This window comes from Ammodytes marinus (assembly GCF_949987685.1).
Source record: "Ammodytes marinus genome assembly, chromosome: 13".
Taxonomy (NCBI): Eukaryota; Metazoa; Chordata; class Actinopteri; order Uranoscopiformes; family Ammodytidae; genus Ammodytes; species Ammodytes marinus.
Genome location: NC_137217.1, coordinates 18,079,942 through 18,107,822, shown reverse-complemented (window position 1 = coordinate 18,107,822; position 27,881 = coordinate 18,079,942). Strand labels below are relative to the sequence as shown.

The 27,881-nt window shown below is 41.7% G+C and overlaps 3 protein-coding genes across 3 annotated transcripts; 1 reads left to right on the top strand and 2 right to left on the bottom strand.

Moving 5' to 3' along the window:
- The first annotated feature begins 59 nt into the window (after positions 1–59).
- ccdc12 (coiled-coil domain containing 12) lies at positions 60–11,599 on the top strand. Its single transcript, XM_080038910.1, has 7 exons — positions 60–146; positions 5,923–6,008; positions 9,767–9,846; positions 10,171–10,232; positions 10,325–10,359; positions 10,462–10,538; positions 11,216–11,599. The coding sequence occupies exons 1-7, from the start codon at positions 63–65 to the stop codon at positions 11,293–11,295; spliced, it is 504 nt and encodes a 167-aa protein (XP_079895036.1). The 5' UTR covers positions 60–62; the 3' UTR covers positions 11,296–11,599.
- Positions 11,600–13,127: 1,528 nt separating this feature from the next.
- Positions 13,128–24,158, bottom strand: LOC307259149 (kinesin-like protein KIFC3; the record flags this gene model as incomplete). The annotated part of the gene is made up of 20 exons (XM_080038890.1): positions 24,034–24,158; positions 23,645–23,764; positions 23,281–23,377; positions 22,961–23,118; positions 22,521–22,773; positions 18,469–18,641; positions 17,892–17,957; positions 17,478–17,615; positions 17,188–17,385; positions 16,900–17,073; positions 16,188–16,335; positions 15,730–15,860; positions 15,519–15,630; positions 15,106–15,287; positions 14,927–15,031; positions 14,701–14,831; positions 14,464–14,584; positions 14,239–14,368; positions 13,825–14,054; positions 13,128–13,253 (listed from the first exon to the last, which is right to left on the bottom strand). Exons 2-20 carry the CDS (start codon positions 23,750–23,752, stop codon positions 13,128–13,130), a joined length of 2,781 nt encoding a protein of 926 aa, XP_079895016.1. The 5' UTR covers positions 23,753–23,764; positions 24,034–24,158.
- A 2,018-nt stretch (positions 24,159–26,176) lies between these two features.
- LOC307259967 (transmembrane protein 276-like) lies at positions 26,177–27,408 on the bottom strand (the record flags this gene model as incomplete). The annotated part of the gene is made up of 2 exons (XM_080040062.1): positions 27,278–27,408; positions 26,177–26,722 (listed from the first exon to the last, which is right to left on the bottom strand). The coding sequence occupies exons 1-2, from the start codon at positions 27,365–27,367 to the stop codon at positions 26,177–26,179; spliced, it is 636 nt and encodes a 211-aa protein (XP_079896188.1). The 5' UTR covers positions 27,368–27,408.
- Between the last annotated feature and the right edge of the window lie 473 nt (positions 27,409–27,881).

Here is a 27,881-nt window from a genome sequence, read left to right as displayed (position 1 = left end):
GCCTCCTTAGCCAGGACGGTTAATAGATGTCAGAGAGCAGTGAGCGGCGTGCCGAAATAAACATGGAGACAAATGTTGGCTCACTGCAAGAGCAGGCCCTAAAGAGAAAGGAGAGGCTAAAAGCACTGAGGGGCAAACAACTCAATGTAAGTGTCTTGTCTGGTGATGTCTGATTTGTGATCAAAGCCAGGAGAAAAACGCTTTATTTTGTAGGTGTTGTAGCGTGCGACGGCTTAGCTTGTAGCTAACGTTAGCATATTCGTGTCTAGGCTTAGTAGGCTAGATTGCAAATCTTAACCTTTGTTTGTTATTTTGTTAGTTTTTTTCGCTGTGAGTAGGTGTAGGATTCGATATTGAATCCGGGTCCAAATAAGTTCAGTAGCTTCTTCTGGTATTTCTGTTGTTTTTTTTGTTGTAGAAAGCGTATCTGGTTTGCTTGTACAAAAGCTAACTTGTGTTAATTTCTTTCTCTGAGACAATAACAAAGTAATGTAACCTCCATTCACGTGTCAAAGTTAACTTTCTTTGCTAAACATTAGTTAAAAAGGGAATAGTTAGTACATCACCCCCCTGTTTCGTGCATCATAAGTTTCACGTTGAACTGAAATGAATGAATGAATGAACTACATTACAAACTACTACAAACACAACTCGCATGTAGTACAAGAAAGGAAAGTCTGCTGCCTCAGTGATAGTTTGTTTGTTTAACATTGTAGATTAATATTTAAGACATCCAAACTATGAAGGAACACATATACAGTATATCACAAAAGTGAGTACACCCCTCACATTTCTTCAAATATTTCATTATATCTTTTCATGGGACAACACTGAATAAATGACACTTTGATACAATATAAAGTAGTCAGTGTACAGCTTATATAACAGTGTAAATTTACTGTCCCCTAAAAATAACTCGACACACAGCCATTAATGTCTAAACTGTCGGTTACAAAAGTGAGTACACCCCTGAGTTAAAATGTCCAAATTGGGCCCAAAGTGTCAATATTTTGTGTGGCCACCATTATTTTCCAGCACTGCCTTAACCCTCTTGGGCATGGAGTTCACCAGAGCTTCACAGGTTGCCACCGGAACTCTCTTCCCCTCATTCATGACGACATCACGGAGCTGGTGGATATTGGAGACCTTGCGCTCCTCCATCTCCTGTTTTAAGAAGCCCCAAAGATGCTCAATAGGGTTTAGGTCTGGGGACATGCTTGGCCAGGCCATAACCTTTACCCTCAGCTTCTTTAGCAAGGCAGTGGTCATCTTGGAGGTGTGTTTGGGGTCGTTATCATGTTGCAATACCACCCTGCGGCCCAGTGTATGAAGGGAGGGGATCATGTTCTGCTCAAGTATGTCACAGTACATGTTAGCATTTAATGAACTGTAGATCCCCAGTGCTGGCAGCAATCATGCAGCCCCAGACCATGACACTCCAACTACCATGCTTGACTATAGGCAAGATACACTTGTCTTTGTACTCCTCACCTGGTTGCCACCACACATACTTGACACCATCTGAACCAAATAAGTTTATCTTGGTCTCATCAGACCACAGGACATGGTTGCAGTGATCCATGTCCGTAGTGTGCTTGTCTTCAGCAAACTTTTTGTGGGGTTTCTTTTGCATCATCTTTAGAAGAGGCTTCCTTCTGGGACAACAGCCATGCAGACCAGTATGATGCAGAGTGTGGCGTATGGTCTGAGTACTGACAGGCTGACCCCCCACCACTTCAAGCCCTGCAGCAATGCTGGCAGCACTCATACGTCTATTTTCCAAAACCAACCTCTTGGTGTGACGCTGAAAACGTGCACTCAACCGTCTTAAACTGGGCCGCAGGGCAGTATGGCAACATGATAACGACCCCAAACACACCTCCAAGATGACCAGTGGCTTGCTAAAGAAGCTGAGGGTAAAGGTGATGGACAGCCCAGCATGTCTCCAGCCATAAACCCTATTGAGCATCTTTGGGGCTTCTTAAAACGGGAGATGGAGGAGCGCAAGGTCTCTAATATCGACCAGCTCCGTGATGTCGTCATGAATGGGGTGGAAGAGGATTCCAGTGGGAACCTGTGAAGCTCTGGTGAACTCCATGCCCAAGAGGGTTTAGGTAGTGCTGGAAAATAATGGTGGCCACACAAAATATTGACACTTTGGGCCCAATTTGGAAAACATTTCTTAGGGGTGTACTCACTTTTGTTGCCTTCAGTTTAGACATTAATGGCTGTGTGTCGAGTTATTTTGAGGCAACAGTAAATTTACACTGTTATACAAGCTGTACACTGACTACTTTACATTATATCAAAGTGTCATTTCTTCAGTGTTGTCCCATGGAAAGATATAATGAAATATTTGAAGAAATGTGAGGGGTGTACTCACTTATGTGAGATACTGTATAATTATTTAGTAATCAAAAAATAATAATCAAAAAAGTGTTTAACAAACAGAATGTTTTTTATTTTAGATTCTTCAAAGTAGCCACCTTTTGCTTTGATGACAACTTAGCACAATCTTGGCATTCTCTCAATCAGCTACATTAGGTAGCCATACCCAGGGGGCAAAGTGATTTTGTGGACATGGAGCGTTGTAAAAGGTTGTTCACCAAAAATGATATCTAGGACCTTCCACGATCACAACCTGGGTGGACAACCTTGTCAACAAGCTGCTGGAAAGATACAGCGGGCCGACATAGCAAATCAGAACCACTGTTTAAACCTGTAGTGTGTAGAATTTTGGGTTTTATTTCCTAGCAGATTTACTAGAAAGTAATTATAATATCCATAAGTACATTTAATTTAGTGCATAATAGCTGAAATTTTTTTTTTGAATTATTATGTTTTCCCTTAAAAAGGGTCTCATATATGTCCATATTTCTGCATATTTTGGACCAAGGCCTAGTGCCGCCATCTTGAAAGTGTCATAGTTGGAATGTCATCAGGTGCATTGTTAAAAATTTAGAATTGTTCTTGTCCTTGAAGGCCACTGTAGCTTCTGTTATTATTCGAAAGGGGTGGGGTTACCCAGGGAGTGTTGCATTCTAGAACTTTGTAGAACTTTCTTGATGATGTCATATTACACACTGCACCTTTAAGTGAATGGGGATGGGCTAATAGGGAATATTTTTAACTTATAGATATCATTATGAAACTTTGCCAGTTGATTACTGACATTAAAACAAAAACTTTTTTGTATTACAGTATTTTCCAAAATGTTAAAATAAATATGAAAAATCATCAATATCGTACTAATGATGCGTACATTTGCATATCTGCAAAGCCCCAAAATCTAGATGTTGGAAGAAAACAAAGTCAATTTGTTTTTAAATTTTGAAAACAAAACAAGTGTCTAACTGCCTGAAGCCTTTCCTAATCACAGTTCAAATTTGATCAATAACCCATCGAAAATATTTTTTTTACACAGTTACATTTCATGTGCCATGGACCAAAAGTGTCCTATTTTGGAGTCTCCAGCTGGTATTTTAGGAAATGGCTAGACATTCCCTTGGAAAAAACTGTGTAAAAAATTCATTCATTCGTTATTGATCAAATTTGAACTGTGATTAGGAAAAGCTTCAGGCAGTTGGACACTTGTTTTGTTTTCAAAATTTAAAAACAAATTGATTCTGCTTTTGTCCAACATCTAGATTTTGGGGCGTTGCAGATATGCAAATGTATGCATCATTTGTAAGATATTGATGATTTTTCATATTTATTCAAAGTTTTTGGAAAATACTGTAATACAAAAAGTTGTTGTTTTAATGTCAGTAATCAACTTGCAAAGTTTCATAATGATATCTATAAGTTTAAAAAATTCCCTATTAGCCCACCCCCATTCACTTAAACAGTGGTTCTGATTTGCTCTATGTCGGCCCCCTGTAGCTTTCCAGCAGCTAGTTGACCAGGTTGTCCACCCAGGTTGGGATCCTTGAAGGTCCTGGATATAATTTCTGGTGAACAACCTTTTACAACGCTCTTGTCTGTTTAAAAAAAAAGGGGGGGGGTTTGCCCCCTAAGTATATGGGGAAATCAACTGGGAATTTGTTCAACTAAATTGAGACTATTGGAGAATTTTAACTATTCGGGCAGTTTTAGAAGAATTGAACTCTTGCTTTAACAATGGCCGGGGTGTGTCTTATGGCCACATTACTCACATCAAATTACAGAGTTATTGATTATTGATTGATCCGAGAAGTGTTTATGTTAGAGTAAACATTTTAAAGTTTGAAAAGTCATAGGTGAGTTTAAATAGGATAGTCTTAGTAAACACAAGCAAAATGCCCCTCCTTTGCCATGCAGATGTTAAATAGACAATGGCATAACAGCTAGTAACAACACACGTATTTTGGTGGAAGTTGGACAAACGGATTTCGCAAGACAGATAATAAGAACTGAGCTTTTACTGCTTAAAAAAATTAGGAATTTAAGATGAGGGGAGAGATAACTGTTGCATGAAAGGTACAGATGAAAAACTAAAATCTGCAACAATAATTTTTTTTAAAGTAACAGATAATAATAGTAATAGGTTTGTGTTTTTCATAGTTTTAGCTCATCAGTTATTATCTAGATGCCATTGCGTGATGAGCTTATTTTGCCCATTATAATTGTTCTACCATAAATTAATCCCACGTCAATACAAACTTCTAGTCCCCGGCCCACATATTCTGAGAGCAGGTTGTCGCATTAGTCTCAGCTTTTTCTTAGAATGGTGGCTGTCTGTGTTGTACCCTCTAAACACGACACGTCATTCTGCTGCACTAACACTATACAAGTGTTTCAGTTTGGGATATGAATTATTGCGACATGAAACCCTGTTTATTGTGCAAGCCATTGTTTTGGCAGTTAAACCAGAATATGTTTCACTAAGCTGGTGTTTAACAGAGGCATACGGGCTTGACCAGCAATGTTTGTTAAGCCACTGTTGACATTCCTGAAGCCTTGCGTTGTTTTCCTTTTGTACGGCACTTCAAGAAAGAGTCAGTCCCCAGAATTGTTCTCGCAGGTGTACAGGAAGCCTCTTCAGGAAAATGCAAAAATGGGAGTGGGTCGATATCCGTTGTTGCCCCTTTTGTACTTGAATTTCTGCAAACATATTGTGTCATTTGTTTTCACCAGGTTGGTTTACATGTGGATATTTTGTACAGGCTACAGTCTCAGTCTTCCATGCTTTCAGTGTGTTGTTCATTTACCATCTAAGCTTTTTGTTGTTGTTGTACCAGCTAGTCCTGGTCCAGCGTAACTTGTGCTCTGATCTTCCAATGGATTATGCTTAGATCACAAAGTTCTATTTCTCCCAAATAGCACTATATCAGGAATAATCAAGTTTAAAAAATGTCCCAAATACAGGTCAACACAAATATGCAAATCTTATTCTTAAAGATGTGACATCTGAGACATTTGTGTTTCTGGTGGCTGTAAAATGAAATTGCAGGTGCTGTTGGACCAGAGTTTCTTTCCAAACCGAACATTATTGGCTGTTTGAAGTCAGTAGATTGGCAGTTCTTACCTGCACAATGCTTTATCTTTGTGTTCTGAATTCTGATCCGCCATTGTGACCCAGAAGTTATAATACAGGTGCAAACTCAGTATCGCTGAGTCTGAAGCTCCCATGTCCCGAGTACAATGGAACGCACCACTGCAGGGTTGAACCAGACACTCAAATAGTATAACTGGGCAAAGCAGCAAATAAGAGCTTTCATCAGTGGTTCATATGCTCAATCACAATTGTTTTAACTCACTATTTGATAGATAGGAACTTAACAGACAATAAGCTAGATGTTAAATTTACACACAACCAATGCAGTGATTCTTCTTCAAAATGAACCTATGCCATTCTATTGACTGAAGAGTGATGTTTATTCTGTTATTTGTATGGTAAATTTAAGTTATTTATTTGATGAAAATGTGATGTTATTTTAACAGGTGGAAGGGGAAGATGGGGAGCCAGAGAAGAAAAAAGCTGCACTAGAGGATGCACCTGAAGAGGATGCACCTGAAGAAAGGCACAGGTAGGCTCATTACATTAAAAACACACACACACACACACACACACTGCTGTTATTTTAGCATTCATTTCTATAAAAGCATGTCATGAGCTCAGATGATGATTTAAGCTGTGGTAAATAGAACTGAAACTGATGAAGAAGTACATTATCATGTCATTGGAGCATTTATGGGCCCTTTATCTGAACACCATCTTGTAACACAGTGCATGTCTCGTTGGGGGTTGTGAGGAGTAGTGTTTACACTAGGCTGGATCACAGCCTTGTGCTATAAACTGCTCAAATATCCTGCAGCTTACTCAATTTAGTGTGTTAGTCAGTAGGAGCAGCCATCTTTCCTGTCCATCAAGACCTTTTTTCCATTGTTTATATTTAATGACTCTGCACTGAAGAAGTGCCGCTGTGTTTCCAACAGTCAAACAGGAGAAATTTCTCCCATGAGAATGAAAATAGCTGCAAAGTTGGAAGGCCTAATTTACATGTGTCAGTCAAGAGAAAAGATCAGTGTTGCATGCACTTTGGGTTATTTTTTACTTGATAAGTCAAGACACACATCCGTAGGAGGGTGTGACTGTAAGGGTATCTTGTGAATGGCATTAAACTTTCATGGGAGATCAAATTGCCAAACCAAAGCATGAACACCCAAACGATCAACATATTGGTCCTAAATTTATGGCTATGCAAAGGAATGATACCTACGTTTTCGATGTCAAAATAGTAGCACTTGAGCAGAGAGTTGTATTGCTCCTTTGTGGTTTTATCATAACATTCTTCCAAGCTTATTCCACAAAAGGCACCCAACCGCACCGTGCAGATTCTGTCTTGTTATGTCTGATACGGATAGAGAAGTACATTTAAAATGATTTAAAACGGGAAATCGGATTCAAGGAAGTTCAAAAGCCTCTAAATATTGACCAACTACATGTTGGATCCTTGTGGCTCATGTGTAAAGGTAAGGACTGGTCGTTGTCTGGAGTTTTCTTTGCTCTGGTTAATGGGGCAGGTAGCTTGATATCAGTGTAAACAGTTGAACTCTGTCACACCTCCTCCTCAGCCACAGTGCACTCTAGACATTTTAACAGATGCACACTTTGGTGGAGAGGTGCTCTGTATTTATCGCTGGCTCACTTGGATGTAACGGTGAGCTTGAAGTGGAAATGTGTTAACGCACTGTAAATGTGTCGAAGAGACAGTAAAGGCTAAATTTGTGAGTGAGGTCACGCTCTTACGGCAGAAAAAATAACAAAAGCGTATGTGAGAATGTTTCACAAATTGTTAATACCTCACATTATAAAGTCGAATGTGCAACTTTGGACTGCTGAAATCAGCATCTGAAGAGTATTCACTTTGATATACAAATAGCAGACAGACAGCCTCAGTAAAATAGCGGTCTGCTACATTCAGTGTCGGTGAAAACATGTATTAGATATGAGCCCACACCGTCATGAGAAGGTCACAGGCTCTTGCAGATAATCTGTAGTGTTTGCTGAACTGTTTTGGAAAATGCATTGTCAGCGCTTAGAACTTTAAAATGTTTTGAGAAGTGTGCCAAAGCCGTTCAGAACAACTGTTATATGGTCCCCAGAGGATTATTACTTATCATGTTGCTGCTGACCTCCTGACAGTTTGGTGTAGCGCCCCCATCTGGTCAAAATGTCCTTTTCACTACCACTCTTTGTCTATGACAAGAGACGTAGTGTTACCTATCCGTTACATTTCCTGTATTGTTCATCAGCATCTTCATGGTGTATCATATTGTAAAGGAGACACTCACATTCCTCTAATGCCACAATTTTCCCAAAAATTGTCCAAATCTAAAGAATATAATATAATGGAGTTTGCACCGAAACATGTTCCCCAGTTGATGATATACACTCGCCGACCACTTTATTAGGTACACCTGTTCAATTGCTTGTCAAAACAAATAACTAATTAGCCAATCACATGGCAGAAACAAGTAGACTTGTTGAAGTTCAAAAAGAGCAACATGATGGGGAAAAGGGGGGTTTAAGTTTGTTTGTTTGTTTGTAACCTTTATTTAACCTCGAAAGATCAATTGAGGGGTGACCCTCTTTTACAATGACGTCGAGTACAGATACACAATATACAATGAGAATACATAACAAGTTTACACACACACACACACACACACACACACACACAGACAACAACAATTTAAAACATTCAGATCAATTGAATGAAATAAATAATAGCCTAATTAAAACAGTTACAAGTGTGGAGGGGTTGATTCAAAATAATACTTTTAAATTGGTTAACAGATATGAGTGTATTTATTTTAATTGTATGTTGTAGGCAGTTACTTGGAACATGGCATGGTTGATGGTGCACGGCAGGATGGATCCATGCTTTCATGTTGTTTACGCCATATTCTGACCCTACCATCTGAATGTCGCAACTGAAATCGAGACTCATCAGACCAGGCAAGATTTAGCCAATCTTATATTGTCCAATTTTGGTGAGCCTGTGAGAATTGTAGCCTCACTTTCCTGTTCTTAGCTGACATGAGCATCTGCTTCAAGGTTGGAGGTGTTGTGCGTTCAGAGATGGTATTCTGCATACCCTGTTTGTAACTATTGGTTATTTGAGTTACTGTTGCGTTTCTATCATCTCGAACCAGTCTTCCCATTCTCCACTGACCTCTGACTTCAACAAGGCATTTTCGTCCACACAAATGCTGCTCACTGGATATTTTTCCTTTTTCGGACCATTCTCTGTAAACCCTAGAGATGGTTGTTCATGAAAATCCCAGTAGATCATCAGTTTCTGAAAATACTCAGACCAGCCCGTCTGGCACAATTAACCATGCCACGTTCAAAGTCACTTAAAACCCCTTTCTTCTCCATTCTGTTGCTCGGTTTGAACTTCAACAAGTCGTCCTGTCCAGGTCTACATGCCTAAATGCATTGAGTTGCTGATATGTGATTGGCTGATAAGTTATTTGTGTTATCAAGAAATGTAACTTGTGTACCTAATAAAGTGGCCGGTGAGTGTAAATACACGTATGATATCAAAGAATATTCAGATTGGATATTCATGGTTCTCAGAAGATGAAAGTTGTTGCACACAGTATATCTCGTAATTCAGCCCAATAGGATAATTGTGAAGCGCATTTATGTTTCCTAGAGGTACAATCCTTTTCCATTTGGTTATCCTAGGACACAAGTGTCTATACATGACTAGCATTCCTACCCTTACCCATACAAGGCAGCGGTATGTCTGCTGGCAGTAGGGTTTTGATCAATGTATCAAGAGCACAGCCTCTCGAGCTTTGTCGCAAATCCTAGTTAAGCTCACACAACAGCTGATAACTCCCTTGGTCCGTGCTCGGTACGACTATACCTTACCTCCTCCTCTGGACTTTCTGTTATAATTTTTTGCAGACACGTCTGCAATGCCTGCCAAGAATTCCTCTGAGTGGAGATGTGATGAGAGACTGTGTAATTCAGCATCAAGGAGAGCATTCCTCAGCTGTTTGCTGCTCTCCTCAAGTCCGTGTCCACAGTAGAAGGTGTAACATGTTAATCAGACGTGTTCATGGGGAATAAAGAGGGACATTATACCCAACCTCCTATACACACTAGAAGTGCAGCTGTGTAGGGTTTACAGATGGGTCTTGTATGCCCCACAATCCCTGGTGGAATATATTTGCCTAAACTGCCACCTGCTGGACTGTCACAACATTGTTATTAGTCCTCCTACCACTCAAATTGAGACTGATTTAAAGTCTTTATTTCTTTCCACAGAGAGCTGAAGCTGAGGAATTACACGCCAGAGGATGAGGAGCTTAAGGGCAGGCAGGTGCCCAAAGCCAAGCCTATATCAGGTGAGAACTCTTCAATCATAAACAAGCTCAGAAAAAAACATGAACACTGAAGATTGTAACGTTCCAGTGCCGTGCTGTTAATATTATACTGCCATTACATGAGTACTAGGAAGGTCATAGGTCAACAACTGGCCCCTTAAGTATAGATCACAGACTCCATTAATGATTTTTTTAGAATATGTGTTGGCGTTTTTCGCTTTATTAGACAGATTCGAAACAGTTCTGCTGCAATGAGGACCGATTTTCCAGGGGTACGCTCTAACCACTACACCACGAGTTCCCCCTGACTCATTTGTTCTAATGATAAATATTCTTTGTATGCAGTGGAAGACAAAGTAAAAGACCAGTTAGATGCAGCTAATCCAGAGCCCATCATTGAAGAAGTGGTGAGTCCTCCTTTCATTCTAAATGTGATTGTCCTTTTGTTGAAGAAGCTTTGCAGTGGTAGTTTTCATATTTTGTTGATTTATTTCCTCAGGACTTGGCCAACCTCGCCCCGAGAAAACCAGACTGGTAAGTGGCTTTTCGATCATGATTTTCCCAACCTGTGCAGTGCATAAAATCTTCAGCAGTTTGTTTAATGACATTGTATTGACGTTGTGATTTTGAATCCAGGGATCTAAAGCGTGACGTGGCAAAGAAACTGGAGAAGTTGGAGAGGAGAACACAGAGAGCCATCGCCGAGCTCATCCGTTAGTATTTCACATTCCATGTCTTTTCTTTGTTGTTTTTTGTGCGTGTTCGTTTAATCGCTGAATTTTTCCGACACCACCGTGACAAGTGTGTGTGAGCTAAGCGTGAAATATTAGGTTAATTGCTTTGTGGTTTCCACACTTCACAGAGGCTCCAAGCCGTCTGATAACATCAATGGTGCGATTCCGCCAATGATGTGTGATCCACATTCTAAAAATATGCACAAGCTTTCATGAAGAATGCCCAACCGTTTAAGCCTGTTTAAGGTCTTTCCTCATTTTAAATGTGCCACATGTAATGACCCCCATTTTCTGTTTGATAACCAAATGAATATGTTATGGTTTATAGTGACATGTAAACAAAAAGCAGTCACTCCTTTTCAATGTGGTTTTAACCTACTGTGCAAATTTGTATCTTAATACAACATGGTAGTGGGCTTTATTTAGTAAAAGTTCAAAGAACATTATTTATTTTGCTCTGGTTTGGAAAAAAACTGTGCAGTGTACTAGCAGAGAGGAGTGACTGGTGCTGTGACAACAATGATTGCTTGGCTCCAGGGTGTCACTCATCTTGAATATAAGACCTTAAGCAGAGTCATGGCGTACATAAATGTAACCAGTGATTGAGGGATGCAGTGAACGAATGAATCAGATTGACTGTGAGTGACTGTGTACAGGGGATCGTCTGCGAGGCAGTGAGGAGGAGCTGGCAGGCGTAGTCGGAGCTGTAGGACAGGACGACGGAGACTCAGACTAAATCCAAGACATGACGGAATGCTAAAGGGAGACTACAAAGGGACTGGCTCTCCTTTCTCGGACCGTACCGTCACATCTGTGTTGTGTTCAAAGAGATGGCTACTTTCATCGTCGATGCTGGGAGAAAATAATTGTTTTCCATCACACTCATATGCCCTTTTTGGAGTCCTTCCATGTATGACTTCATTATTGCATATTGATATGTAGTAATACTTTGTTTTGGGGAAACTTTTATAATGTATCCTTAAATATTTTTCCTGTAAGTTTTTATATATTTCAAGTAAAATGTGAATTTTTGAACTGTCTGATTGTTATTTTGATGTATTATTTTAGGGTTGGGCAATGTGAATGAAATCATGGTCTTTTTATATCATAATATACGTTTATGTGCCATTGTTAATTTGGTGCAGAAGAAAATCATCACAGGGATGCAAAAAAGCACATCATTTTTTAAACAATCTTTTATGTAGACAATTATTTTAAATTAAATAAACCAGGCAAATATACCCATTTGTTTGTCAGATTACCTTAAATGACTGTAGGAGCTAGAGATGTTCAAACAGTGGACACATTCCTGTCATATCATCCAAACCTTTTAGATGGGGGTAGTGGGAAATCAGACAGGAAATGCAAGGCAATGAGTGTGGAACCAGGGATGTTATGATTTCAGTTTTGTCTAATGTCTAATTAGTTAATGCTCTGTCACTGATTATCCAATAAGAGAAAAGACACTTCTTAAATACTTCATATTTATTCAGAAAATTATCTGAAAATCCACTCTCTAATCATAAAGTGACTTAACTTAGTTACTGCAACATTAATATCTTGCTACACTTGAATCAAAAGTTAGCTTTGACCCAATGGGTGATAAATAGATGAACAATGATGACCAGTTAACAATAAGATGTTTTTGGTTTGACATTCACTAGTGATATCTATTGCAACGACCTAAATACCTGTTTTTAACTGAAAGTTACTTCTACAATAAAGTGCATTTTTTGTCCACGTAGGTCCAAACTGTGTCCTCGATGAGTAGGATATGCACAGTTCCTCATATTACCACTCTCAATACAAGGCCACGTGATCCATTCAATAGCTTGCCTCTTTCCTCAAAAGGAAAATGAACAAGAATAAAGACAAACGGAAAACGTCCAGTCACTGCTCTTTTGAATGTTACAAAAACTACATTATTATGTGACTGTCATTGAAATGGTTAATAGCCCATACTTTTTCCTACAAAACAGATTCTCCTACTCACTACAACCTTCAGAAGTATACAATATAATATGGGAGATGAAGCTCACAAACAACAGATGTTTATAGCATGATGAATAATACTGCTACAGACTATAGTGTTAATTGTGGCTCTGGAAGCTTATTGAACCTGTTTGAACAACGATGCTCTAAATACTGCGAGAAGATAATAACAGAAATCCTTGATGCTGGTATTTGAAAAAAATAAAACTGAGATACTGTCCTTTAAGGAAGCATCAAATCTTCGACCATGGGGGAGTCAGAGGTTGTTTTTGGAAGAATAAATACTCCTGCATGCTAATTATCTTAATGATAAAGGGTTCAAACTTGGTGGAAGCAGAAAATGGCAAGTTTGAGGCCAATATAACTCAATAACTAATCTTAAAAGATTGGCATAAGGTACGGCACAGACTTCCGCAGATTTAGCCCTTCAGCAGGATTGCTGATGATGTCATTGATACTTCAGTGTTATGATTGGTTGTTAGGGTGGGTGATAATCTGACTGGTCCATTCATGGCTCCCTGGGCAATCGCTTGGAACAGGAGGATGGCTGATAGGAGGATGGCTGATTCAAGGCTGTCAGTCGCAATGACCTCCACCGGATTCAATCTTCCTGGCTGCAGGACCCAGTTCCACCTTGCACACTCTCTGGGCAAACTTCAGTGAGCACAATGTCTCTCCGACATTACTTTCCAGAGCAGACACCTTTAAGTAGAAACATGGAAACATAACAAGGCTCATGATGACACAACCATCAACCAAGGCTTTTTTTCACCACAAATATGGCATACTTTTTTTTTTTTTCTATAGATATTTTGTGCATTTTTTTGCTTTATTGACAGTGCAGAGAGAAAGAGGTGAAATGGGGCAGAGAGGGGAGTGACATGCAGAGAACGACCGCGGGCGGGAATCGAACCCGGGTCTGCTGCTGGGCCCGGCCCGGGGGGGGGGGGGGGGGGGGGGGGGGGCCCTACCAACTGAGCTAAGGGCGCCCCAAATATGGCATACCTTTAAAGCTATAGTGCTTAACTTCTGTCGCCCCCATGAGAAATGCTGAGACATGACAAGAACACTGTGGGCGCATCTACATATATTTGAGGGTAAGCCTTCGGTGATCACGCATGGATTTTATTCCTTCTGATCTACGTCTAGGTTTTTTTCTTAGCAGTAGAACTAAAACATTTCATGGGTGCTTATATCATTTAAAAAAAAATTTAATAAAAGTTATAGCTTTAAGGTTGAAAATCTCTACATTAATAAGAGCAGTAAGACTCACCTGCACCACCATGGCCGTCTTGCTGCCTTTGCCCAGTGAGTCTTGCAGGAGGTACGTTAGGCGGGAGTTCCTGAAAGGGATGTGAGTCTGTCGCGCTCGCAGTGCCTGAATGACATCTCCAAGAGAGAGCAGGGAGCGGTTGATATTCTGGGCCTCTTTCAGCCTCTCTCCCTCTGCACCAGACTTCCATACCCTCTCCGAGCCGGCCAGGTCCACCAAGTTCAACTTGCCTAAATGGAAGAAGAAAAAAAAATCCAGAGGAAACGGTGAGACGCTGTCACCTAAAAAGCTTCTCTTTGGTGCTTTTCTCTGACTATACTTAAGGTGGTATAGTCTTAAGGTGGTTACCACTCAAGGTGGTATTAATAAGCAGCAGCCTTATCCTGTAAATGGAGAAACCCAACTGTGACTAACCGGTGGTTTTGGACCCTGTGGCGAGGTCAGTGCCCTGAACGGTGATACAGAGCAGAGCATGGGAGCGGGAGCTGTGCTGGTTCATCTGAGTGCCAAAGGTGATCCTGTTCCTTCGGGCTGTGGCTAAAATCTGGACGACAACACAAATTATCAGCATCGACGATGTAATGATTTATTCTCATTATCATTCATTAATCCCATTTAGTAGGATTCGTGCTGTGTCACCTTCTTTATGTGCTGGAAGCTCTTGACCTCAGTGACCCGGAGGCCCGGCACGTGCAGCTGCCCTGTTCCGTCCGGGTTGATCTTTATGTCCAGTTTCTCTCCGTCCTTACTTAGCAGGTCTCTGAGAGAGAAAATATGACACAATGACAATACAACCACCAACGTTTGGAAGCTGAAAATTAGGATTAATTTAGCTAAAAGGCTAACTATTTTAGGAAAAAGCCCAGAGAACTGTACCTTAGCACCTCGTTGTAGATTTCCACAGAGCAGACAGTGACAGTGTAAGACCACATGTCTTTCCTCTCCTCGATCTCAGTGAAGAGATGTTTCAGGGCTCGCTGGTTGATGCCCGGGTTCTCCACGCTGCCCTGAAAATCGAAAGGATGTTTAGCCCTGCAGCCTACATTCATGGGTCATCATTATCTGTGGCCCCAGCAATGCTGTTGAACTTGAGAGTGTGTACCTCCATTGTGTAGGTTTTTCCAGAGCCAGTCTGCCCATAGGCAAATATGCAGACATGGTAGCCGTCGATGCAGGACGTCACAAGAGGCTCAATCTCTTGAAAGACCTGATGAAGGCCAAACAAAGGGGTCAGATTCTCTTGGTAAAGTTGTAATGCGTCTGTTTGCGTGTTTTTCATACCTCTTCCTGTGTAGCCTGAGGGTGGAAGACCTTGTCCAGTTCGAAGATGCGACCCTTGCCTTTGTTCAGCACGTTGAGCGAGGATTCGTTATTGGGGTCCGTGGTCACCACCACAGACTGGCCCTCTTCATGCTGGTCCTCCTTCAGCACCGGCTTCACACGACACAGCACACGGATGTTGCCTAAAAGAACAAGAAAGAACATGAAAAAAGGCCTAAAAGACAACAAATAATGTGAAATAAACATTTCCTTTTTTTTAAAAACCTTGTCGTCTTTAGCTGCTGCCTCAGAGCAAAGCTACGTTAAATACGTTAACTCAAAAACAGAAGAGTAACACACATTCAAAGAAGTGCTTATGGTTCCGTGTCTAACCCTAACCCTGCTGTGGGTTTTCTGCTGTCTCCTTTGCATACCCTTAAGCTCCACCAGCTGCTCGTGGTACTTCCTGCGCAGTGCAACCTCCTTCCTATATTTCTCCAGAAGATCTTTGTTGGCTTCTGACATCTCACTGAGGGCTGCGGAAATCTGCCAAAGACACAAACAGTTAAACAGCTTTTAGATGTGTTAGTCCACTCAATACACGGGGGAAAGTCACAGTCACAGTGTTGTCGCTGCTGTACATGCCTGTTTTTTTGCGTCTTTTATAGCTGCTCCGTAAAAGTCAGAGAAGTTCCGAACCTGGCTCCTCAGACTGGTGTAGTCCGTCTGCATGGAGCGTAGAGTCGGAGGAAGTGACGTCATACGCTTCTGCAGGGCTGATTTGAAAAATTAAATAAAACCCATGTGGAGTCAAATTTAAACTTTTCTCAATAACTCTATTAAAGGAATAGTTTCACATTTTGGAAAAGTATGCTTATGAGCTTTCTTACTGTGAGTCAGATGAGAAGAAGGGTGATACTGTTCTTATGTTTCTCTATTGAATATAGGGTTTAAATCTTCTGACCTTTCTCCCAGCAAGAAAGCAAATAAGCATATTTCCAAGAATGTAGAACTAATTCCCCCCAAAAAAAACATTATTTATTTTTAATTGTCTTGTATGCAGAAAACCAAATCCCATTTGCTGGTTTGGGGGCTTAACTCACTGAAGAATTGCTGCTGCAGGTCCTGAAAATGCTCTGCTGAGCAGCCAGCAGCAGCCTTCACGGCCTCCTCCTTCTTCTCCTCCAAGTGGCCGATCTCTTTCAGCAGCTCCTCTCTCAGTTTGCTGATTTCTCTCTCGTATGCCGCGATCTGCAAAAAGGTTTGGGCACAGCAGTTTGTCAATATGCTGCTAGCTGGACAGGTCCAATTCTGTGCAGCTTTGGCTCTGGTCTGAGTTTCATCCGTCAGCAGAATCGATATGGGTGTTCCCCCTTTGATTTTCTCTCCATTGATCATCTGCTATCTAAACAAGCTAAGGGTAAAAGGCTTTGGCCATTCTTTTCCTGTATACATAAAGTTGATGCCATCAGAAGGACTATCTTCATTGCCAGTTTCCTTTCCTCGTAGCCAGAAGCCAACGGTAATTACTTGTTCTCTGATGGAAATGTAGCTTTATCATGAGCATTATTGTCAAAAGCCCAGATTATGTATCACTTTATAATTTATGTTGAGGTTGTTGCAACCCTGTTGAAAAATTGGCCAATCACATTATTAACATCTAAAAAGATGTCATACCTGTATGCACCACCCACGTATAAATTGTTCAATACTTTGTGTTATCAGTTTTATATGCCCTGTGTGTGTGGGGGGGGGGAGGGGGGGGGGTATCACTATGTTTATTTTAAAGCAGCAATGACAGATGATTATACATGCCTTGTGCTGCAGATTACAGCTGTATTCGTCGGACTTCCTGATTTGATCCTCCAGTTGTTTGCAGCGCTCATTCTGATTTTGCAGCTTTCCCGAGAGCAGTTCGTTCCTCTGTTTGGCTTTTGCCAGATGCTTTAACGTGGCAGGTGATTCCACCTCAACAGTCTGGGTGACATACTGAGAGGGAGGAAAATAACAAAGAAATAAGGGGGCCATTTTGTATTTTGTTGCAATTTTGTTCATTATTTCTTTCAAACCTGTCTGAAGTAGTTGGTTGGGATTGAGATTTACCTTCACCACTGGCTCTTTGCCTTTCTCTCTGTCCAGCTCAAGCTGCAGCTCCCTCACTCGGTCCTCCCGTTTCCTCAGCTCCTCTCCTCTCCTCCACTCGCCCTGTTCGCTCTGTCGCTCCAGTAGCGTCAGCTGCTCGGCACGCTGTTGTAGGGACATCTCCAGCTGCTGCACTCTACAGCGCAGGTTCTCATTCTCCTAGCAACAGCATATTAAACAAAGTCAATGGAATCATTAAGTATATACAGTATGTGATGGCAGTTGCTAGTGGCTTCCTTCGCACGTCTCACCTTGATGAGCATAGTGCTGGACTGGGAGGGGATGGCCGACAGCTGCTGCAGGAGGCCCTGGGTGACGCTCAGGTTCTGCTTCAGACTCTCGTTCTCAACAGACAGACACAACACCCGCTTCTCTGAGTCTGTGGCCCCCTGGGAAAACATTAAACACGGCGACTTCAGCATAACAATGGGAGAGCCGTCACAACCAGAATTATTTGCAGTATGCATAGGCCTACCTCAACATGAACTCATTACTAAGGAGTTGTACATGGCATGATGAGCATTGTTTGACTTCTATTTTTTTTCTTTAACAGCATGGCATTTTATTCAGTGGGTGTTGGGATACCCTGTGGCAGCTTTGCTGATGGCGAGGGGAAAGTGACAAAGACTTGACGGATAATTAAATCAATAGCACACAGCGCTTACAGTGGCTGTTCTCAGTCTGGACAGCTCCTCCTCGCGCTCCTCTATGCCACTCTTGAGCTCATCTATCTGTGTGGAAGAAAAATAACGGTTGAAAGTTACTAAAACAGATTTGTTTTGAGAACATGGTTGTGCTCATTTCCCCCATTTCCATTCAATTCGGAGTTGAAGTTGTAAAATTCTGCTATTTTTCATGAAACCCTTCCTGAGATCTTTTTGGAGAGAGACCTGGCCCCCAAACGGCAGCACAGGGTAGATTACGCAGAGTCGCATAAATAATTTACAACATTCACATATAGTTATGCTCAATAACACTGGACCTGAGAGGCATCCTTCATTTAGGAAAACATGTATGCACAGTAACTTTGTCTCTGTAAGTTAAAAGAGTATGACACCTTCCCTACGACAATACCCATGAACATGAAGTAAAGCATACTATGAATTCTAGTTAGTTATTATAAGTCATTTGTATTTGTAATAAATAATTCACATGTTGACAGATTTTTCGTTTTGTTTTCTATAACTTTCTAAATAAGTCTTTCTCTCTCAAAAATGGATTTAGCATTATGTGGCACCATACCTGCTGTTTTAAGGCGTGTATGCAAGAGTGCCTGTCTTTGTCCTTCTGCTCCAGCTGTGAGTGCAGAAGACGGAGTTCTCCTCTCAGCTGGCTCCTCTCGCCCTGCAGACCGTACAGAGACTCCACCAGCCTGTGAACCCCGGATGGTGTCCCTGCATCACTGCTGCATTCACCTGGGGGACATACAATAAAAATAACTGTAATTAGCCATCACCATTATCATCATAGGCCTTAGTGCTGATGTCATAGCTAAGAACCTTAAGCATGTTCTGACATCTTTGGACATATTCATATTAGGCTAGACAGAAATAGCACCAATCAGTATCCTTGGGGCTTTCTCTGATTTTTTCCCCCTCCCACTCATGATGACTAATTTCAACATTTCGCTTTAATGCTTGCATGTGTGTGTGTGTGTGTGTGTGTGTGTGTGTGTGTGTGTGTGTGTGTGTGTGTGTGTGTGTGTGTGTATGTGTGTGTGTGTGTGTGTGTGTGTGTGTGTGTGTGTGTGTGTGTGTGTGTGTGTGTGTCAGGGATGGAAATTAACACCCGCCACACGCCAAATGCGGGTAGATTTGCGTGCTGGCGTGTAGATTGTGTCACTTCACCCGCCACTGTGTCGGGTAATACTTTCCAGTCAGGTCCGATCTAATTTGCATATTTAATACATTCGTCATGAACATGATGACAGGGCGCTACACAGTTCAACAGTTTCTTTTTGCCTTTCTAGTCGAACTGAACTACGGCGCGATCCGCTCCGCTAGGAAATACTATCTGCGAGTTAACGTGTGGAGGCATAAGTCGACAAATCAATCGACTTACTTTGCCCCCTTTTTTTCTTCCCACAGCAGAGGTTGAGGTGCTGAAAATAAAGTGAAAACTGCGCTTTTCCTTTAAGCAGCAGAGCTGCCGCCGTTGTTACAGTATTTGCATCAAAGCCCTAATGGTAATACAAATGAGATGCTTTATTTAAACGCTGTCCGTGCTTAGAGGTGATTTTAATTGTGTCGGCTGAAACAGAAACTAACGGAGGGATTCGGCTCACATACAGTCCCTTGAGTCGCGCAGTCAGTTTGCCGACATGGCTTTGTATTTAAGGCTCGAGACATACAATCAGATCGCATACAAACAGGGAAGCCTTTCCCATCGGTATCGCTAACGGGGAGAATATCCCCGGTTATTATTTGAGCCTCAAACCACAGAGTTCTTCCCCGTGCGGTGGCTCGCGCACTCACTAATGATCTCACGGTGAAACGCTGCTTTGCTCGGACGAAGGCATCGTGTGTTTCTAGATGATTTAACGTCATAGTCTCAGACGAGCGTTTAATATTATGCTGCATCTTTTGCACTGCACTGTTTTTTATCAACAGTGAAAAAATGGTCCCACACCGGACTCTTATGTGTAGCTGATTACTTCATGCACGCACCTTGCAGAAGTGACGCTCCTGCAGCGCGCTCACGACCAGACGTGACACGGTGACATCTCCCATTAATAAAACGGCATAACTCCCTGATTTTCAGATTTCTATTTTTAAATTCGACTTGAGCGCAAGTGGAAAACCGGTCAATGTGTCGACACATTCACATCCCTAATGCATATGGAGAAAGTGATAAACAATATCAACATTTCATATCATTAACTAAAAAGAAAAAATAAATCTAAAGGTAACTTCAATACTGTATTATAATTATTGACTAAATGATGAAAAAAAGGTGTCTGCAGGGCCAGTGAAAATATACAAGGGGCCAGTAAAATTCGGATCTATTGGCCAAGCTGGCCAGTTGGGAAAAAAAGTTGCATTGAACCCAGAGTATATATGGAGTTCAATTATACAATGTTTTGAAATAAAGATGACGTGTATTGTGTATCATATATAGTAAGAGTGTACCATTTAATTTGCAACTCAGTTCCTTGGTAGCACCTACTTACAGTACAAATGACTTCTGATGGAAAACATTTGTATGAAAAACACTTTCATTAGCTATTCTTACTATTGTATTGTTTAACATTAACGCATATATTAAAAAAGATATTGCGTATAAAAAGTGGCTGGTAAAAAAGATGAGTGGCTGGTAGATTTTTAAATCTACCTGCCACAGTGGCTGGTAGGCAAAAAAGTTAATTTCCATCCCTGGTGTGTGTGTGTTCAATATTGATGAACATTAAGGATGCACTTAGGGCTCTTTTACACACCATGTAGTCACTGTGCATTGCAGCAACATTAACACATTGTTTCCGTGTTCTCCACTCCTAATACTCCAGGGAGCTTTCCAGACCTTAACTGCAGCTTTTCACATGCAGCACCAAGATTCACATTTATAAACCCCTCCATCGTTCACAATGAACCTGAACAGCATGCCCAATAGCATTTACTGTAAATTGCTTTCTTCCTCCTTTCTCAGGTTCCGTCACCACCGATTTTCATTGCAGAGCCTTATGCTAACTCTATCAACATGCCATGTTAGGTTTGCTGTGTCACAATGGTGCTGTGTCACAATGGTGTAGTGTAGTGGTGCCAGGACACAGCATACATCCAAAGATGTGCATCAGGGTGAATTATAAGGAACGTGCTTGCAGGAAACGTGAAAAGTCTATGAGCCATTAAGGCCTGCGGAGGCACAAACTTTGAAACAGCAGTTTGAGAAGATAAAAGAAATGCAGTAATGCACACATCCAAAATGCAGAAGTGGTGGAAAATCCTCATTCCCAAAAAGGCACAGCATCCCTCCTCCAGTCTGGCCTGCATGTTACATCACAGTAAATACACAAACCAAGCAGCCTTGTAACATCGGGACTGGGACTCCTGTCTATTTTTAGTCAAACACAAGTACGCGTGGCGCCTTGCATGTGCCAGGCCTTGTAAGTGCTTTTGCAGGGAATAAAACAGCTCTCCCAAGACATTTCTTATTCATGACTGAGAGCTACAGAGTCACTATCCAAGGACACTCACCACGTGATCATGTATCTTTCTCCTGTGACTAATGACAGTCAGAGCACATGAGGTCCTCTGGTTGAACACACCTACACGCTGAGATTGATACGTAAGCCACTGTGGTTACTATGAACGTTATCGTACGTATTGACACACTCTTCTGAGGCTGTCCGCCAAAGGACAGGAAGCGGTTTACAACTTTTTAAAGACAAACACTTGTCAACATGCTGTAAAAGGGATGTAAGCCTCCAGCCTCCTGCTCTGAGGTCAAAGAACCATCTGGTCACATCTGAAACACAGAAGGCACAGACATCTAAAGCTTTGAGGTCAGTGGCAGCTCTACAGTTGTCCAACACACACATAAATCTAATCAGTCTGCTCCTCTTCCAGTGACAAGGCACACAGTGTGTCCCTGGTTCACCTAAAATCTAATCTGAGGTGAGCCAACAATGGAAAAATGGAGGGAAAAAAACTGAAGCGAACTACGTAAGACGTTGTCTTAAGAGTTGATGATCCCTATGAAATTAGAAAAAAAAACACTTAATCCACTTCCTTTGAATACAGCTAAATGAGAGCCCAGAAGATATTCATTTATACTCTGTTACCCGACCCGAGAAATGTACTTTCTTTATTATCATTACCCTCCGGATACATCTTCCTCCATCCATCAGATGATCTCATCCAATCTGAAGTCTCATATCGATTTAAATCCACCTTAAATCCCCTATCACATTTTCAACCCCTCTTTTCACGCCGACCCATCAATGTAAGTATGCGGTTATTAAAAAAATTAGCCACGTAAGTAACCTATACTCACCTTCACACCCACCACACAGAAATGTGAAAAAAAGGGGGCGCCTTTAGCTCAGTTGGTAAGGCGTCCCCCTCCCGGGCCGGGCCCAGCAGCAGACCCGGGTTCGATTCCCACCCGCGGTCGTTCTCTGCATGTCACTCCCCTCTCTGCCCCATTTCACCTCTGTCTCTCTGCACTATCAATAAAGCATAAAAATGCCCAAAAAATATCTTTAAAAAAACAAAAATAAATGTGAAAAAAAAGAAAATAAATGACCCTGTTGCACCTTAATTTACCCCTCCCTCCATGCATCCCTTTCTTTGCCTCACCCTCGCTGAGTGGACTGGGGGTCTGTTGCTGGGCGATGGCCTCCTCCATGCTGCTGATGATGCTGCCCTTGTCTCTGAGGCGCTGGCGGTAGGAGGCTCTCAGGGCCTTCATCTGCCGGCGGTGCTGCACCCGGTGCCTCTTCAGCTGGACACGGTACTCCTCGGCCTGCTGCTGCAGCTGCTGGAAGTGAGAGTACTGCTCCAGAAAAGTCAGCAAGTGGGACATCACCGCCACAAGGGGAGACTCTGACAACTGGGCAGTGGGGAGGCAAAACACACACACACACACACACACACACACACACACACACACACACACACACACACACACACACACACACACACACACACACAGTTTGGTAAGAAAGCACAAGCTCCTATTCGGGGTAACTGCTAATTCACAAGCAGCTCATTGGCGGCGATGACACAGTTTTGGTCACCTTTCCCGTAGGTTCTAGCTGAACTTGCGAGGTCCTCCTCTTCTCGGCCTCCTGCTTGAAGGACAAAAAGGCAGCCAGGGGAGTGCACGCCGGGATGTCGGGGCCATTGTCCTGTTCTTCATCACTCCGAGACAATTCATCATCATCACTGCTGCTGCCTGGACGACAACATGATCACACCAACAGGGGAGAGTAAAGGAATGCATGTCTTGAACAATCAATTCGGAATAACTTTACCCGTATCATAAATGCTGTATCATTCTTCTATGTCTTTACAACAGCCTTTACCTTGGCTATAAATAAGCTATTGGAGCACTCACTTGAGTCGCTGATCCGAGCACAAGCCTTTTTTCCCCTTTTGGAGGTGTGGCCATCTCTTCTCCTGCTCCCTGTTTCCATGGAAACAGGTCTCTTCTCCTGAGCACAGCAACATGCATGATGAGGGTCAGACAGCAAGACACACACACACACACACAAACACATACACAATATTTACACATAGAAAGGCACACCAGAGGCAGAACAATGACGCCACACAATCTACACCTTTCATGGCGGAGAATATAGCTTTCTTCATGCAGTGTCAGGCTGTGGGTGTCAAATGCATGTTTCAAGCAAAGCAAATGTTTTTCCCCAGTCAGAAGAAACCCCTCAAGGGCCGGAAAATGTTGAGTCTAGACATACGTGCGGGGAAGTGCCACACGCCCCCTCCAAGGCTTCATCTTCATCATCCTCATCCTTCTTAAAGACAGTGTAGAAGATGTAGACTAGAAGGGAGTAGAAGGCGTACATCTCCACAAGTCCCTGTGCATGAAAAGAAATGAGCTCAATAGACACATACACCTGTATCAACGTGCATAAACTAAGACAAAATTATGTTTCTTACCCTGATATTATCATAACACACACACATATAATAATAATAATAATAATAATAATAATAATAATAATAATAATAATACAAAAAAATCAATGAATGCATGATGTTGATACTGACCACGACTTCTCCAGAGGTTCAACATCTTAACTAACCGTCACCCCATCATGCATCACAATGCTCCATTCTTCTTTACCTTATTACTCGTCTGCTCCTTGCTGATGGCAGTCTGACATTCCAGTTGTTTGCGTTTCCCTTTCACACTCCATCTGTGTTGACAATGACCGGTCTTCCCCTACAGCCCTTGTTCTCAGAGCTGCAAACAGCATCCCAGTGCTGTGTGCAGCTCATCTGTGACTCCCCTCTTTGCTGCCGTTCTCTCTCCTCCCCCTTTCTTTCTCTTCCTCGTCACTATGCTCCATCTACAGGCTGCATCTGCAGCAAGCATGCTCAGTGCAGTATGGTGCAGTGGTGGATTAACAGATAGGTACAATATGGAGACGGTTCAAGCTAGAGGTGTGGGGGTTCCAGGTGCTCATAAAGAAACAGAAACTGCAACATAAAGCACTCACAAAATGTTGTCATGTATGCAAGGACTATGAGTGATAAGTTGTACAACAGTTAGACTTTAGTCAAGAGATTGTTAAAATGCAAGTTAACTTCAAATTTATTTAAATTATGATCTTCAATTATTGAATATTTAACTTTCTGTTAACAAACAGGAATTAAATAAAAGAATAAATAAGAGTACAATAACAACATTTTTCAAACACGAGGCATGAACTGAATGATGAATCATTGCACACGCAGCAGTCATTTTGGCAGCTCATACATAAACAAATGAGCACAAAATAACTGAGTGCCTAAAAACTATCCCTTGTTACACGTGTGCCCTAAGGTCTGACAAAATGATCGTCCCACTGACTGGCATGGAGCCATGGATGTGTGTACATATACTGCAGTAAAACTGCTGTGGCAGCTGCTCACAACTCTGAAATCCTGAGAATCTAGTGTCCAGTCCAAATCTCTGTAAAGAAGATTTATACATTGCAAGGACAATACGGACCTCATATAAAATGAGGGGGAATTAAACAGATTAGGTAATTTCTGTTAGCATTGCAGGTACCAAAGAAACAAGGAAGTAATCAAATAAAAGTGCAGGGCCAACGCTCAGACCACTGCAGATATTTTACCGGCAATACTGCTGAGGCTGCAGAACAAATAGGGCAGAGGATGTTTTGGGGAATCTAAAACAGTGAAAAATGTCAGCAGAGAGATGAGTCGGGGGAGGGAGGGAGGGTGTGTGTGTGTGTGTGTGTGTGTGTGTGTGTGTGTGTGTGTGTGTGTGTGAGTGTGTGTGTGCGCGTGTGCGTGTATGGCCTGAGCGGGACTACAGCCTGGAAATTGATCACATAGGTAATTATAAGAGCTGTCTGCATCATACATACTGTACATTGAATAGCTTGATAAATGTTCCAGCACACAAAAAGCTGATAAAGTTTGATAAAGAACGCCACCATGGGACTACCAGTTGTAAATTGTTATCACATACTAACAAGCAAATTAGTTTATCCAGTGGTATCTTTTTTGCCTATTACTGGGTTTTTATTCAAATGAAGTTCATATGAAGTTCAGCCAAGATCTCAGCTTAGAAGCCACTGTGAATTCAAGAAATATAAAGAAATTACTAAATCAGATTTTGTGATGACTTTTCATTACCACGCAGAAGACTTGTTCTGCGTGGCCTGTTTTTACAATTGTAAACATGAAGCTCGATACGTGTGAAAAACAGTAACCATCGCATTCATTTTTCCATGTACCTCAGCCATTATCATTTTGCTCAATAACAACAACTTACAAAGGCCTAAGCAAGTCAAAGCTTGTTGAACTTTACTGCATGTGGTGTCCATTTTTAAAACAAGTGGTGCAACTAACAATTCTTTTTTTTATTTTTGATTAATCTATTGTTGACCTTCTGGATAATCCAGTTGTTTTATCCATTAAAAATCAGAACATAGTTACATTTTCAAATTGTTTGTTTTTTCCAAATAATAAACCAAGGCTATTTCCTTCATAATGAAAATAAATATAAAAGCAAAGTGAATCATCACATTTGATAAGCTTTAAACATCTATAATATTTTTAGTATGTTAGTGTATTCATGTTGTTGTAATGGCAATGGCAATAAAGTTACCTCATATATTCCTCACAAATGCCCTAGAGTGCTTTTAAGTTGGGCACATTCATTTTTGCATAGTTCCAATGGGTCACTTAGTACCAAATGACAGTCCATAAATAAACACAGATCCTTACTCATAATCACACAGATCTGTTGTGATTTACCAAATGCCCATACATGATCGGTCAGTCACATCCAACAGAAACTTGCTGAGAGCCTGTGTGGAGGCCCAACAGCCAATGGACAGGGAGCCTTTTAAAAGCCACTTGAAGAGTCCCTCGGTTGCAGCCGTAGAGACCAGTGAAGTGATGGTGTCTGTTCCGCCCCTCGGAACTAAAAGCAGCGGCAGGCTGAGGGCCACACCGCCCACGGCCCCTAAAGCATTACTGGCAAACAGACAGACCGTCAGGCAGCAGGACAGGGAGCACAGGCCCAGACAGCGCGTCATCACCGTGAGAGCATCGTCTGAGAGCCAGCCACTCTGTCCCACCAGCAGGCACGAGCCACACAGGAGAACATGTGCCGTGTTGCGGTCCTGACTGAGCCATAGGTAGTCAAAGGAGACCAGCGCGGGAGCCAGAACCTCTCCAGCCCACTCTGCTTCTCTCTGGAGAGTGGTGGTGAGGTATGAGCTGGAGGGAGGCATGGCGCAAACTGCTGCAGAGAGTCCAAGTAGAAAGAGGCCTACTGACGGAGCCCTGTGATCCTGCACACACAGTGGCATTGGCAAAATTACACAAAGTGGGGAAATGTTAAACATATTACATTCATGTATCTCATTCATATCAGAACTACAAATGAGATATAAGTAACAGAGATGTTTCAGCGATGGGTTTGTTCAGAGTAGATACACTTAGCCTATCATGTCTTACAGATTAATATGACACTTTTTTAATCATGCAGTGAAGTTATAACAAAGTTATACAGGGCTGTAATTATTTTTTAGTGATCAGTTCAACTCCAAATATGTTCCTTGATGCCATTTTGCCATTGTGGAAAAGCTCTGGTCAGGACTTCCCATACGTCAAGTTAATATCTAAAATATGGCCAATTTTTCAAATTTGAGGGTGCAGAATATTCTCACATTTATTAAAGTACAAACAGATAGCGTCAGCATTTTTGGTTGCAAAATGACTCAAAACTTGATACTATAGGCCTACTACAAAAAAGGTGATTTATTTGGTTTCTGCCCTAAAAGTTAGTAAACTAACTATAACATCACTCTTTTCATTCATGTGAACACTGAATGATGCATACGTACCTTAAAGAGCCTGTATGAAGAGTACAGTGCCGTGGCAGACAGAGTTATGTTCGCACAGGACGTGATCAGCTCTGTCACACAGGACGCCATTGATTTTGAGAGCGGGTGACACCAATGTGAACGTGAACAATGTTGGGAACGCAGCCCTTACTAACGGTAACAAAGAAAGTATTTTGCAATGATTAATGCACTTGTGTTAAGTTAAATAACTACTATAACTGTAGCATATATCTGAACGTATGCTGTTTCCTGAATGCAGTTCTAAACACAGGAAACAAACTTATGGCAGTAACGGTTGCTCGTTTGTTTGGACACGTGACAAGTCCGGATATGGAGGGTGCGCATGCTCCAAAAGATACCTTCATGACAGTCGTAAACTCTACCACTGTACAAGCAGTATAAAGTTCCCAAAACTCATGATGAAGCCTGCCGCCACTGACAAAAAAAGGGAATTAATTTGAGTTCTGAATTTGGCTAATATTTTATGAATTAATCACACATTTTGTAATGCAATTTGACTTGCTACTGTGTGAGACTGAGCTTTCCAAATAAACTTGAAATGAATCCACATACGCCACAATGCGCCCACAATGCGCAATGGGGA

Bases quoted from the DNA above. Each gene is read 5' to 3' on its own strand.
- ccdc12 (XM_080038910.1), top strand. From the start codon at position 63: ATGGAGACAAATGTTGGCTCACTGCAAGAGCAGGCCCTAAAGAGAAAG. The intron at 6,009-9,766 runs GTAGGCTCATTA...TTCTTTCCACAG, and splicing joins GCACCTGAAGAAAGGCACAG to AGAGCTGAAGCTGAGGAATT. The intron at 10,360-10,461 runs GTAAGTGGCTTT...TTTTGAATCCAG, and splicing joins GCCCCGAGAAAACCAGACTG to GGATCTAAAGCGTGACGTGG.